Source organism: Olea europaea, chromosome 12, assembly GCF_002742605.1.
Source record: "Olea europaea var. sylvestris chromosome 12, O_europaea_v1, whole genome shotgun sequence".
Lineage (NCBI taxonomy): Eukaryota > Viridiplantae > Streptophyta > Magnoliopsida > Lamiales > Oleaceae > Olea > Olea europaea.
The window spans coordinates 12,144,221-12,159,873 of record NC_036248.1 but is presented as its reverse complement, the minus strand read 5'-3'; the positions used below and the strand labels follow the sequence as shown (position 1 = coordinate 12,159,873).

At 33.4% G+C, this 15,653-nt stretch overlaps 2 protein-coding genes across 3 annotated transcripts; one reads left to right on the top strand and one right to left on the bottom strand.

The window, feature by feature from the left end:
• The first annotated feature begins 4,397 nt into the window (after positions 1-4,397).
• Positions 4,398-10,323, top strand: LOC111405663. Its single transcript, XM_023034657.1, has 6 exons — positions 4,398-4,491; positions 4,782-5,488; positions 6,791-8,397; positions 8,831-9,016; positions 9,234-9,411; positions 9,486-10,323. Exons 2-6 carry the CDS (start codon positions 4,813-4,815, stop codon positions 9,512-9,514), a joined length of 2,676 nt encoding a protein of 891 aa, XP_022890425.1. The 5' UTR covers positions 4,398-4,491; positions 4,782-4,812; the 3' UTR covers positions 9,515-10,323.
• Positions 10,324-11,779: 1,456 nt separating this feature from the next.
• LOC111405662 (protein DOWNY MILDEW RESISTANCE 6-like) lies at positions 11,780-15,434 on the bottom strand. 2 transcript variants are annotated; one of them, XM_023034655.1, is made up of 4 exons: positions 15,145-15,434; positions 14,812-15,062; positions 12,342-12,666; positions 11,780-12,177 (listed from the first exon to the last, which is right to left on the bottom strand). In XM_023034655.1, exons 1-4 carry the CDS (start codon positions 15,346-15,348, stop codon positions 11,935-11,937), a joined length of 1,023 nt encoding a protein of 340 aa, XP_022890423.1. In that variant the 5' UTR covers positions 15,349-15,434; the 3' UTR covers positions 11,780-11,934. The 2 variants fall into 2 exon arrangements, with proteins under 2 accessions (XP_022890423.1, XP_022890424.1); XM_023034656.1 differs by having other exon boundaries at positions 14,812-15,059; positions 15,145-15,432.
• Positions 15,435-15,653: the final 219 nt, after the last annotated feature.

The window sequence follows — 15,653 nt, the reverse complement described above, 5'->3', positions numbered from 1 at the left end:
AAAAAGTCTCGGGCTTCTGTTCAAGGAGTGGCTTTGTTGGGCTCTTTTTTTGTTTAATGACTTGAGAATGCCATGATGAGTGAGCTTTTGAGGGTATGGAGGAGACAATACGTGAGTAGAAGATGGGGATGGAATCGGTGTTGGTAGAAGGGAGGGGGAGAGAGTGAGCGACTGAGTGCCTCAACTAACTCATAGAGAAGCTATCTGTTGGATTATAATAATTTATTTCGGTCCAGAAATGAGATATATCTCTATAACTAAGAATATTGACTTTCTATTCAATTTTATGCATGGATAATATTATAAGGCCTAATATAGGCGATTATGTGAAGCAGATGCATCAAGTCTAATAAACGTAGTCCAATTTACCTTCCCCTATACTTGTCTGTTCTTGCTGGCTTTTGATTATTTCATTTTCTTAATGATGAATTGATGATGTAATATTGAGAAAGTAATTGTTATATTTTACACTCTCATCCTTTCATTTTCAGTATCTACTTCGACGAGCCTCTTTGACAGAGGACGATGCATTTGCCTTTCTGAAGACTGATTGCGATGGCGAGTACATTACCCTTTCTGGTTTCTGTGAAGCATTGCGACAGGTTCATGATACCTCAGTTTTATGAACTTGGACGTGGGTTGAGCTAGACATTCTCACAGCTTAATTTGATCGGCCACTGCTATGGACTGAGTGTTGAAGAGACAAGCGGAGACATTGACGGGAATGGTGTTCTTGATTACAACGAATTTAAGGTATCATAGCAGAATTTACTCATTTTAGGGTCAGTTTGATTACAAAGATTAAATTGAATTGAATTGAAAACAAATTCCAGGGAATTGAATTGTCTAGAAATTGTTTTCCTGAGAATTGTAAAGTATTGTGTTTGATTGGTATAATTTTCCACATGAAAAATGTTGAAATAAAATTATTTATTAATGTTCTTTTGGTTTTGTTTTACATGAAAATTGTAGATTAAAGGGATATAATAAAATTTGTTTCAATTGTCAACAAAAAAAATAAAAATCAAAATCAAAATCAAAAAAATCATCTATGGAACACAAATTCTCACCAATATGGTGAGAATTCGAATTCAAAAAAAAGCTAGAAAATACTGACATGGCAACCAAATGTGGAAAACGAATTACTTGAAAAATTTTGTCAATCAAATAAGCCAAAAGTGGAAGTTGGAATTTGTTTTCCATTTTCCCTAAAAGATAAGTGGCTATCAAACATAGCCTTAGTGATTTAATATTTCGATAGTGTGTATGTTTTTGTTTTTTACCTTTTCTTCTGTATTATGGGGGCATTGCAGCAGCGAATGTGGAATACGACATGGTCAGAGAAAAGAGACGAAGTGAGCAATGAGGTTGGAGACGATGTCAACGTAACAGAGCAAACTTGGGTTTCAATGTCGAGAATGCGGTTCTATTTAAAGGAAGATTATTCACTTTCTGATCATGCATGTTCTCGAACGATATTATGATAATTTTTTTGTCACTTCTGGAGTCGGACATGATATTTATTGAAGATAATCGAAGTAACCGAATAAGGTCAACAGTCGCTTGCATGGACAACATGTTTTTTCATGACTTCTTTATGCACGTGCCACCATGTTTCGTTTGAGCCTTTTTGTTCTAGACTGCAATAGAAAGAGAAACTGGCAGAAATGGAAATAGAAGGGAGAAAGAAGTAAATTGTGTATACAGCGAATTTGCAATCCCCTTATGTAATTTGGTGAGATTGTAAGCTTCTTTCTTTTAACTTTTTGCTGTACATAATACGTATATTCCTCGATGGAATTAGGGAACTGTAAGAAATCCAATTAAGCCCTCATTTGATTCCCCTTCTTATAAGAATGTGAATGAAAAATATATTCGTTATGGATCCATACAAAGATATAGAAAGTCAAATATGGTGACTTGATATGATAGATAACGATCATATTTTTCATTTTTGTGGTCAAAGAATGGGAAACAAACGAGCCCTATATGTAAAACTGAATATTTAGAAATTTTTATTTGTATTTACTTCTTTTACCCTCAACCCATTTTCGAAAAGAATAAATAGTGGAGTTCAATATCTTTGATATTTTTTATTTTTTTCAGGGGGATTGTGCCCGATGGTTTAACCTAAAAAAATTAATAAAAATTTAAATTTAAGTTAATATTTTCAAAACGTTTATTAATTTTTTAATTGCACCTTTAATCAATTTTTATTAAAATGTAGGTCACGTGTTTAACGCGGTAGGCTAGAAACTGAACATTGGAATGGGCTCATTCACCTGGTTGAAAGTGTTTAACGTTTTATTTGAGGCCACTAATGTTCGTTTAGTTGTCAATTCTTGTCCCTCTTCTTTTTTCTTTAATGAAATGAAATAAAATTTCTTGACCTCTTCCAAGTATAGAATTGCTTATTTTGAAGATATGCTTGACATATAGAATTAGATAATTCAAAATGTAGTATTTATGGTTACAAAACTTTTTGATGAAGCGAGACATCCCACGTGGGAGAAAATCTTAGTTACATGAACTATCCAGTTACTTAATTCCCATGCAAGATTAGCAAAGTGATACCTGCTGGCTACTCTAGAGTTAATATAATCAATGATCACTGAACTTCACTATAAATTACTATTTACTCACCGAATTATAAAATGTTACTCTTTGCTCACTAAACTTTACTATAGATAACTACTTGTTCATCGAAATGTAAAAGATTACTTATTACTCGCCCAAATTTGTACAAAGTTATCCATCAATTATACATATCATTTCTATGAGTGTTACCTATTGCAAAATTTAGTGAGTAACAAGTAACTTTATTCAAATGTAGATGAACAATAAGTAACCTTTTAAACTTCGATGAGTAAGTAGTAACCTATAACAAAGTTGAATGAGCAACATGTAACTTTTTATAGATCGGTGAGCAAGTAATAACCTATAATAAAGATCAATGACCATTCATTAAATTATCTCTACGGCTACTCTACCAAAGAATCTCTTAAACAGAAGCCTCTATAATTAACTTATAATTAAGAAAGCTGTTATTGACAGTTAAGAATATATAATCCACAATGCAAAGAAATAGACATAAACAAGATAAATTAAAAGAGCCCATATGGATTCTACACATATCTTCTGTCGGTGCAAAAACTTGAGGCTTGTGGGGCATGGAAAATTTGTAAATTGTGGAGGCACAATATGTGGAAATGATGGTTCCTCTCTACTCTCATGGCTGTGAGAAGAAAGTCAAGAAGGCTTTTGCCAATCTCGAAGTAATTAGCTAGTCGATATTGTTTATCGTGTCGATGGTTTGTCAAACTATCCCTTTTAAAAGATTAAACTTTTAAAGATGTGTATTGAACTTATATATGTATGTCTTCAACGTTTAAAACATGATACATTCATAATTTGCTCAAATGGTAAACGACAAGAGTCGAATTTTAGAACTAATTAATTTGTCGAAAGCATTCATAAACTATTATCATAAAATCTCTATTTGCTTGATACTGTCTCATTTAAAAGTTTAAAGGTAAAAATTTGATAGATTTGATCATTGATAAATTGAGCCTGCCCTGGGAGCCTCATTATTAATTTATTGAATTTTTTACTTAAATTATTATAAAATGATAATTCAATGATAGAAAGCATGTTGAGATGCTATCAATCATTAATAATATTCAAGTTTACGAATCATTTTTTTGTTTTCAGAGTGTATATATTTATCTTTGCATTGCATGCATCATTTAAATCAAGATAAATTCAAATATAGTCTTAGTATACATAAATTTCACTATTTATTCCAATGATTTAGTGATTGAGATATTCTAGGATTTATTGCTCGAACATTGTTAGATCAATACGATTAGCTGCATCAATTTCTTAGTCATGCTTCAAAATTAATAAATAATTTTATTTTAACAATAATCACCGTCATGCTATCAAAGTAATAAACTTTTTTACTAAAAAATGTAACTATGAGATTAAATAAGCATACCTTAAATAAAAAGTAAATTAAAAATCTAAAAATTGTTAATCTTGGACAAACAAGTCAGTTAAATCTTCGATATGAAGTTTACTAGAAAATTATTCGATTTATTAAAAGATGCGAAAAGATTCACATTCAATAACAAGATCACATGATTAACATAGAAATATGTTTTTCTAACTTAACATGAAATTTACAACATTTATTGATCATTGGATGAAGTGAAATGAACCATAATAAAAATTATCAAGAAAACAAAAAGTAAAATGGAATTTGAAGAAATAATATGCAAGTATTTGCGGTCTCGGGCTAATAAAATTCTTATTGGACTGAAAAAGAAATTATGAAAACCAAGAAGGATGTCCTTGTAAATACTACATTAAATATGGCGAAAGCAACAAAAGACGACCGCAGACCTCTCCGTCTCGCAACACTTCGCTTAGAAGGAAAAGAATAGTACTACTCATAGGGAGAGACTCAAAGCTCTCTACACTTCTTCTCCGGTATGATTTTCGTTAAATTTCCTTTTTCCTGGTCAATTTTAATTTTAGTTGAATGGTTTTTGTTATCAATCTTATGCACTATCTAGTTATTTCAAGATTAGTAGTAGTGGTTTCTTTAGTCTTTGTTTATCGAAGATTCTTGATTTCTTTTTCTTGAATTGACTTTCTTAATTATGGGTTTGATTTATACACTTGATTTAGTAAATTACTGGAATAATTTTTTGTTTCTTGATTATGACTTTGATTAATCATAATCTGATGTAAACTTTTACTGGGTTTTGATTGATCAGTTGATGTAATTGTTTGTTACGCACCAAGAAAATGATGGGTTTAGGGTCTTTGGGCAGTGGAGTGGGAGGAAACTCATCGTCATCAACCTCAAATTTATCAGCTTTAGCCCCGCCTTTTACTGTTGAAAGATCAAACCCTAAACTCAATTCTATCCCAACTTTGCATTTCTCGGATTCATCATATGCTACTGCACCCGATGGCCAAACATGGCAATATCCACTCCCTTCGGCCCCTGGACCTGAATTAAATATTGATTCGACAATAGTTACTAGCTTCCCTTTCACGTATTCCAGTCGCGGGCCTATCAGCCCACCTAGTACTGATTGGTCTGTGCCCGTTAGCCCTCCTGGTTCGCATTGGTCTGCTTTGAGCACTAATGCTAAAACTTCGCCTGATGCGTTTTCATATGCTGGTGAAGTCAAGCCTTATTATTCCTCTTATGTTTCTCCTATAGTTGGCAAAGCTAGTCCATCCTTCGTCGACTATGGGCCTTTTTATGATCTGAGGCCCACTGCTGGACCAGATTTATCCCCTCAAGTCGATTACACTCAGACCTTGTCTGGCTTGGAATACACTCCACAGTGGGATGATGCTTGGGCATTTGAAGATGAGAAACAGGCAAAACAGGTAGAACTTGATGGGAGTTTTACTTCCAAGAAGGTGAATATTGGTGATTCACTTGTTTCCAAAAGTTATATTGGCCCAGGTATGCTTTTTATTCATTCTAGAACTTGATTATTTGTGAGGACACGAGTTTGTATTTTAGTCATCGATCTTGCATATTAAATTTTGCTATTCTTTTTTGAACAATTATTTATGGTCTCATTTCCTTCAATTACCCTTAGAAGTTAGTATTCCGTACGAACTATTTAATTCTCTTTCCAAAAAACAGTAATAGTGTGTTTAGTAGCGAGGATTGGATAATAGTGTACATTATTAAGGAAGAAAATAAACTTAAATCTAATTTATTACATTGTGCAATCTGACTTAGCACTATGTGCTGCAATCATGGAGGGGCTGGAGGACACTGTTCCATCTGGAGCAGTATATTGAATATGTGCGCTTTTCTATATGGAGGACCTAAAGAAATATGAAAGAGAGAAAGAATACAAAATAGCCTGTAAAACAATAGTAGCATGTGATTTTATTTTAATCTTATCATCTAAAGCACCGAAATTGTTTAAAAGAAGCTCACCTCATCTTCTCACTGTAAAGATTAACCAGTTCCAGTATCAAAGAAGATAAATGGGAAGCCAAATGAAAAGAGATTGATTCCTAGTAGTAGAATCACACTATCATATCATGAATGAGTAGATAAATGAAATAGAACCCTAACAATTCATCTGTAGGATTGACTAAGGCAGTCATGAATATTGATGCTTTATCTCTAGCTGCTTCCGGGCTTTCGATGATTTTGGTTTGTCATACAGTTAGCGTTTGTTTGGGAGAGATATTGTGAATGAACTCTTTTTGTTTTTTCATTTTTATGTTTATTTTTATTTTTTTGGCGAAATGTGTGGTTTAAATGCTTCCAGCAAAAAATGATTTCAGAAAAAAATCTCTCCCAAACATACCCTTTGGAATTTTGTTTCTGCTGGCCCTGGAAATATAAATGTGTTCAATTGATTGAGGAAGGATTTTGAGATTGTGTATTGCAATACAAGAAAAATCTTTTACACGTCTTGGGTCTAATGTGTGATAGAATATTAAAGCATATATGCATGCCTATCTGATATTGTTCAAAACATAAATGTATTAGTGGTATTTTTGTCTTTATTATATACCTTTTTTTTTTCTCTCGCTCTTCACAAACTTTGTACATCATACTCATTTATATTTTCTTGCTAATTTACAAACTATTCATTTTAATTAATATTTGTCTATTCTTCATGTCAATCTTTCTTTAAATTACCCAAAATTTCTTCTTTGTTAGAATCTCTCCCTCTCCCTCTCCCTCTCTCTCTCTCTCTCTCTCTCTCTGTTACACACACTTTCTGCTATCATGCAGGAGTTCATAGTATTGGATACGGGAACGACTGTAAAGAAAATTTTGGTATATCATATGGAAAACTCAATCATATTTCCAGAAGAGAAAGCTATATTGGACATATGGATGACAAATCATGCTTGGAGCAAAATCTTAGCTTCCTTCCTTATGAATCTTCTAGAATGCCTACATTGATGTCCGGTTCAGCATATCCAAAATCTCTCCCTCTAGAGCTGTCTCTTGAACAGTCTAGCAACTTCTCAGACCATCAAAAGCTGAAAAATCCATATGAAAAATGTTTGGAACCCCTTGAATCTTCCTTTAGTGGTTCTATATCAGTAACAAGATCTTCCCCAGCTGTGGTCATTAGGCCTCCACCTTCCGGAAACAGTTCATTGGCACAAAACGCCACTCCTAAAACAGTGGACATTGACAATATTTCGGGTGTCCACAATGGTGAATTTGATTACAGTAATAGTGCCAAACAGAATGACCCGTGCGTAAGACCAGTAGAAGGTTCCTTTGACACAGGACAATTCACATCTCATAGAAAAGGTAATGATCACATATTGTTTGCACCGCTTACAGTGAAGGAATCATCGAGCCAAGTGCACTCTAAGGAAATGTCAGATCTTAAAACCAAAGTGGGATGTGGATCTCGTCTGCACAATATAAATGTCTCAGATGGCTTCTCTTTGGCTGTTAATGGTTTTCAAGTTGTGAAGTCTACTGAGAATTCTTCAGATAGCATAGATAATTATGCTCCTGCAGTTGACTCGCCTTGTTGGAAAGGAGCACCCGTTTCTCACTTTTCGCCGTTTGATGACCTTGAAGTTGGCAAGTCACCTCGCACTAAGAAGAAATCGGAAGAGTTTTTTGATTTTGATCATGAAGCCCAAAAGCTTTTCCTCTCATTAAACGATTCCAAGAGAGCTTCCTCTCAAAAAGCATTTGGAGACAGAAACTGTGATGAAAATCGATGTGCAGAAAATATTATGCCACTTACTTCTGAGAGAAGCTGGGATGCTAATTGTCCAACTATAGAACAGGGTTCAACTGACGCTTTAAAAGATGGATTTGAGATTTCTTCTATGAATAGAAGTAAAGGAGTTCGGATATCTAATCCCCTTGACAAGCCTAAGAAAGAATCTGTCCCAAATGACTCAATGAGTGGTTACGACCAGAAAATATCCAATGCAAAGCATTCCATTGCTGAAGTGAATGATATCCCATATGTGAAGCTTGGTTTACAGGCTAGTGCTGCTATTAATTTGATGACCTTTAATGATGCTTCGGAAGGTGGCGATGTTGCATTTCATGCTGCGGAAAATGTTTTATGTTCACCTTCTTCACAGGAAGATGCCTTTGAGGATGAAAAAGTAGAGCCCAATCCAAATTTGGATGTTCAAACAACGATAAATGCAATTCATGCCCTTTCAGAGTTTCTTGTGATGAATTCTACAAATGATACATTTGCTCTGGAAGAACAAAACTGTGATGCTCTTAAGCACGTGATCAGCAATCTTGAGGCATGTATGATGAAGAAAATTGTTCATAGAACTTTGAATAATGAACCAATTGTTTCCGTCGGAGACATTTCGGGTAAAATTGTGGATATCCATGATATGGTATGTCATTTATGTGATATTTGGACTTAATGCCTACTATTAATATTCCATTTGGAAAAATTTATAAATCATTTATAAATGGTCTAACTTTTTTTTCAGCTGCACATTCGAATGGATCACAAGTATTATCCACTTATCTCTCTATCTGCCTCTAATTCTATCTATTTATAACTGTTCATAAATTCTTCCCAAATGGAGACAAAGTTAACATATTAGGATATTGCACGGAAATATAATCATGCTTGTCCTCCAGTCGATTCTTATAAATTCTTGTTTACTGTGACTTGATCTTTGTTCCTGAACTTTTAGTTTCTATTGTCTTTGGTTGTCCGTGTGTGCATAAATATAGTATATCCCATGTCTGGGATCTTTTGAATTTCCTGTATAAGCATTATCTTTCTTTAATAATACGCTAAATAATTCCTTTTATCAGGCTACTGTTGCAGGCAAGCCTCAAGTTACAAATGAAGCTCTAAACTCTCACGTGCAGCTTGATTATCAGCAAATGCATGAAGAGAAGAGAGGTAACCTTTTTCCTGGTAAGAAAGCTGAGAGTTCATCACTTGTTTCACCCTTAAGGGGTGATGCAGACTTATCAACAGATGACAACATGGCCCAGGTATGCTATTATAGCATGTTTGGTAAGGTCGACAACATTATGAAAGAAAAATTAGCTAAAATCTTGTCCATTTTACTTGTGAAGTCTAATGTTGTATACCAAATATGCACTTTGCTTCTAATTGTAGTTTTGGAAGGATCATTGTGTTGCAGAAGTACAAAATTAAAATCATTTGCATGTAATACAAAGTATGATCATAGGTATTGTTGGCTTGTAGGCTATAAAGAAGGTCCTCGATGAGAATTTCCTCTATGATGAACAAATGGACTCGCATGCACTTCTCTTTAAAAACTTGTGGCTCGAGGCAGAGGCTAAATTATGTTCCATCAGCTATAAAGCTCGCTTTGATCGAATGAAGATTGAAATGGGAAAGTTCAAAACCAAAAAGGAAGAAGGTTCGCATTACTTTTTGGTGAAACTTGTGTTGTTATCTTGCCATCCATTAATTGGAAGCTGTTAATGTTCTCAGGAATAGCGCTGTTGTTGAGAGGATGTTGAATTTTCAGATTTCACCTAATCCAAGCACAGATTCCAATCACCCACCTGCGGATCAAGATGGTGCAATTCCCAAACCTACAGTCCAGAATGCTTCTGTTCCTAGCACAAGTGGCGATGTTGCATCGGTGATGGAAAGATTCCACATCTTAAAATCTCGGAATGACTGCAAAAACTCAGTAAAGACAGGAAAGGAAGAACTGCAAGAAACGGATGATTATGAGTATGCGGGTTCTAAAATCACTGCCCATGGCCATGGTGATAATGTTGAGGCATCCGTCATGGATAGATTCCGCATCTTGAAATCACGGAATGACAACTCGAAACTAATAAATATGGAAGATGAACAACAGCACAAGATTGATGATTTTGAGTATATGGGTGAGAAAAACCTCGGGCCATGCACAGAAGACAAATCAGACGGTGAAAACTTAAACGTGGACGTGGAAACTCATTTCCCCGAACGAGCTAGCAGTCTGAGTGAAGGCCAGTTTGGCTCTTTTGTTGACGTGTCTGGATATGATTCTGTGAAAGATTTCCGTCGCTCTGTGAGAAATGATCCGGTGGTCCATTCATTAACTAATGACATGCTGAGAAATCAATTTTCTTCAGGATGGTATGATAATTCCACTTCAGATTGGGAAAACGTACTCAAAGATGATTTTGCATGGAAAAATTGAGAGTACCATGAAGCAATCTCTCTTTCTGTAATTTGTCTACTACATGAACAGTAATCCATACTTCTAAATTAAGAAACGTTATTGTATAAAGTATTTTAAGCATGGATTTCATAATCTCTATGAACTTGTTTATGATTTTGAGTTATTGCGTGTATTGGTATATTGGTGTTTTTTATTTGAATGAATTCTCTCCTTGCAAATGATTTGGAATAAACGGCTATTTCTTTTGTTACTTGACCCCTAATTAGGATCTAAATTTCATTCTTAATTATTGTTTTTGAACTAGAATAACATTAGGATTCCGATTGACATCCATTAGGAATATAGTAAAGGAATATGCTGTGCTATTTGTATATAATGTGGTATCCATAATGGTGTCTACCCTCCTTATATGGAGAGAAATCTATTTTGGATAAATTATATTTTAGTTGAAGTGGGTCCTTCTCAATTAGGGAGGGGGGAGAGGGGGTGAAATCCATTATGAATACCCTGACGTACGTGTAGCATCACCCTATAGTAAATATTGCAAGCGTTTAAACTAAATTTCCATTTCTAGGAACAAATTAACACAAATCTCACCCAAAATGAAAAAAGAGCTGCTACGGTATCATCTAAGATCTAAGCATTCACTTCAAAACTAAAGCTCGAATTTAGGTCTTGGATTAGTCAGAGCTATATTTCCTGATTTGAAATTCACCCAGAAAAGTCTTTGTGCATGCTACTATAACGGTGCCGAAAACTCCCAAGGACTTCGCGCCACATTAATAGTATAGCACAATCGTCAAAAATTAATTCACTTGACTCAAAAATTCAATATCAAGTTTACCAAAGGTACTGCTCTTTCAAGTTCTTGAATTTTGAATGCATATTTTATACGTGGTACTACATAGGAATGGAAATGTAATTGACACAATTTTGACTTACCTTTTCTTCTTCACTACTATTCAATCTATTTATTGTTCAGTCATGTCTTGTATATTAAATTAAGTTAATCAAGAAGGATTACAAATATGTTATGATGTTTATTTTCATGAGTTTGTTGTACTTTTTCTAGTCATTAATCTGTTAGCACATTCATAAATATTGACACGACACATTATTGTCGTTATTTGATAACAAATCATTCAAAAACACACTTTCAACTATTAAAACTTAAAAGCGCTTACAAGATTGAATTTTAACCTTTGCATATTTTCTTTTGTTTATTTGTATTTTTATTCAGTATTTGACTAATTGAGCTTTGCAATGAAATATTTATTGGATGTCGTGCAAGATATTGACGTGCCTATCAACTTAAATTACTCCATAATATACAAATATTTCTATTGAATTTGAAGTAAACATATAATATCTTTATTTTATTATACTTGGAACTCTTATATAAGTAAAGATTTGTTTTCGAAATATCATATTTTTTTAATGTAAATTTTATTAAATTAATTGATTAATAATTAGACAAGATTTGGAGATTAAATCAGGTTATGTAATAAAATAATGAGTTTTTAATTAGTTGTAAATATCCCCTAGATTCTTTATATGGATATGAGTTGAATTCAAATTTTGGTGTATCTCAGATAATAACATCATCTAAACAATGATACAACCTGATTTATTTAATTATTTGTCTCCGACAAAGTTCAAATTGGTTTTAATACACAAACGAGCAACGGAATCATACATTTAACACACATAAAATATACAATTCTTGAAATGAAATCAACATTAAGGGAAAACCCTTAATTTTTAATTCTTGAAAAGTTCCAAACAGTGTTCTTGATCCAGGTTCCTGCCCCAGTATTTCTTGTAATATTCTGCATATGTGTAGTCTCTATAAATGGGTGGAGATCCACTAATGGTGAGTTCCTTTGGTGCATTAATTACAGCATCATTGGATGGACATAGGAATGAAGCTACTGAAATTCTTGGTTTATCAGCATTTACTACAGCTCTATGCCAAACACTTTTGTATTTCCCATTACTCACTGCCTGCATAAATATATAGTCAGCTCTAGAGTTGTCACTTTACAACTTTTAGATATGAATATAAATTCGATGGGTTCACTTAGTCGACCTTAAACTTGAATTTCTCAATTCGACTAGGAAAAAAGTAAAATCAAGCTTAACTTCACCTCGACTCATTTGCGACGTACCTGTAATTGATCACCGATGTTGATAACAAGAGCATTTGGGAGGGGTTTGACAGCAAGCCATTTGCCATCCTTGAGAACTTGCAGGCCTGAAACTTGGGTGTCCTGAAGAAGAATAGTGAAAGAATTTGGGTCTGCATGGGCCGGAAGCCCATAAGTGAGTTCGGGCTCTGGACATGGTGGATAGTAGTTAATAGACATGTGCTGTCCTGTCTCGCCCAAAATCTTCTCTATGCAATCTTTTTCCAGGCCCAAACTTTCTGATATGGCCTGTTGCAATCTCAGCCCAAGGAATCGAATTTTGATACAGTATTTGCCTACAATTTCCCTTCCAATTCCAAGATTCAACATTGGATTACGAAAAGATGAAAAATATTAGCATTCATATAATTTAATTAACAAATTTAATATGCGAATATATTGAAAATTAATAAATAAAAGTTGGAGTTTTATATAATTGATATAATTTATGTAAGAATCTATTTATTTAATCCTACGTGTCGCAGTAACGACAATAAGTTCGACCTAATGTCAACAAACTTTTAACAATTGAAAACTTAATTTAGACAATAAGTTCAATAAACATTAAAAAATTAATTTATATGTCGATTTCCATTGTCTGCCGAAATCTAGATGTGTTGATTCAGATCGTCATAGGCACACACCATATTCTTTGAAATAAAAAAATGATGTGTGTACAGTGCAGCACTCTCCCAATTGTGGGGGGACGCGATTATTTTAATCGTGAGCCCCACTTTTTTTTATGTGAGATGACTGTCAATCAAAATGTCAAAATTGCTGTATTTGTAACATCGTCCTTTGAAATAATATCAATTTTAGTGATGTGAATAATTAGCTCTAATTATTTAATAATGACTTGTCACTCTCTATAAAGACGATGATGATGTCAACGCGCTTAAGTGATATAACTGAGCGTACGTGTCAAAAGCATGACAAATATTTTCAAGATGATGACATAACCTATCTGACGTCATTACAAACTAACGGCACAGAACGGCGTGAAGTCGTACCCACATTTCTTTATGGTAATAAATATGGCTCCCTTTGGAAAGGATTTTGAAAATTAATTTTTTCACCATTTGAAGAAAAGTGAGGTCCATTTGTGAGAGAAGAAGTTGAAAATTACGGTTAAAATAGTGAAATAACGGTCAAAAAATCAATTTTTTGGGGTAAAAAATTCCCTCTCAAACATGCTCTATATATATATTTTAAAAGTTACTTTCCCACCTCCCACGAGCCAATTTTTTAACTTTTTTTTCCTTTATTTTTTTGTTAAAAAGGTCCCCTCTAAACAGGTATTAAAATTAGATTTTTGAAAATTTTGATGAATGCATAATTTCGTGTAAGTCGTCAAACTTGTATAATATTTCAAAGGTTAAAAAGTAGAGTTTTTTTATTATTTTAAAATTAAAATTTGATAGTTGATAGAAACTTCATTGTAAAATGAGTAATTCTATACAATTTTTACCAATCAATTATTGTTTACTAAAACTTTTATGATGTTGCGTCATTTTATTTGTGTACTGTAATTTAACTTTAAAGACTATAATAAGAAATAAAACAAGTATCTTGAGACACCCTGCTATCTACTACCCCCACACTCAAGAGTTCGAATCCTGAAATATGGATTTGGCTCTTGGGTAAGTGCAAGTGTACAAGCAGCCTTTCACCCTGTACTCTTGGAAGCATAACCTGCGATTTACCCCCCTCACGATGTTCCAGGACAGGGGCGGTAAGGGACCCTTAAGGTTGGGGTTCAACTTTTTTTTTTTTTTTTTTTTTTTTTTTTTTTTTTTTTTTAAAAAAAGTATATTTTTTTTACATAAAACGAGAATAATGGTCCTAATGTCCTATGTCCAACATGTGACATTTCTTTATTTGTAATTGCAGCACAAAATTCCCGTACTATGACACAGTTTGCTTCGTAAAAAATGGTTTATCAAAATAATAATAAAATTGCCACTTTATTCCATTTTCAATTCTATAGTAATAAATGGCACAAGTTGTAAAGTGATCCATAAAATGTGCAAAAGTGAACACAATTTCGATTCCTTTCACCAATAAAAAATAAAAAAAATAAAAATAAAAACCAATGAATACGACGTCCAAAATATTATTTATTTCTTTACTTTGAGATTCTTCATGTGATCTTTAAAACATACTTTAAAGAACAACCCGAACATAATACTGTACATCAGTCAATAACACGTTATGACGTATTTTCTGTTGCATGAAACAGTTGCATGCATCTCATGAAAATCAATATAAATCAAGCACCCAAGTAAGTTTTTCTTAGTGATTGATATTAATCAACCTATACACTAAAATTTTTAAAAAATATTAAATTTTAATAGGGTTTGGAAATATAATAAAGAATTTTTCTTACTTTTCAAAGAGTTTTTCTGTGGGAAGGTCGAAAAAAATTGAGAATAAAAAAAAATAACGTTCTTACTTGAAAGTTGAGGGATTTGAAGGCCATTCAGATGCATATTTCTCCAAAGGATAACAATGGAGTCTAAGATAATCTCTCCAGTTATGGACCGTCTCCTTCATCACATTAGAACTTGTGGACAATCTCACAGTCTTGAAAGGGTCCTCGGAATATAATTTCATTTTTTCTTCCAATGGTAAAGTGAAAAATTCATCAGCCACATTCAGCATTTTCTCCATTATTTCTTCTGATACTCCATGATTTATAACCTGCTAATTCAGATACAAATAAAGCAATTATTACAAAAATAATTGTTAATGGTAACTATACGTGCATCAGGTCTTGCTTATATACCTGAAAAAAGCCATAATCACGACAGGCGTCTCCTATTTGTTGGATTATAAAGCTTTCATCTTCACAACCAAGATCTATCACCGGAACTTTTTCACAGTCGGTAACCTCCAACAGTTTTGGCCGCTCCGTCACCGGCCGGACATAACTAGTTGGAAGAGTCGAGTATTTGATTCCATTAGAGACGACTTTTGTTTCCAACAACATGTTGAACTGAACTATTCAGAAGGCACTTCTAAGGTAAAGATTTTGGATGGCTGGGGATTGCATATAAATGGCTGAGGGGAGAATAGAATGCATTAGAAATAGGGTTAAATAAATCGATGACCATCCAACTTTGTATTTAGTATCACTATGATCACTCAATTTTATATTTTTAAAAAATTATTTTTTAAGTAATGTTTTTTATAAAATAAGTTTTTTATTTTATTTTTTAAGTAACCTTTTTAATTAATTTTTAATTTTATTATATTTTTAAATTTTATTTTATATATAATGCAAAGTTATTATTT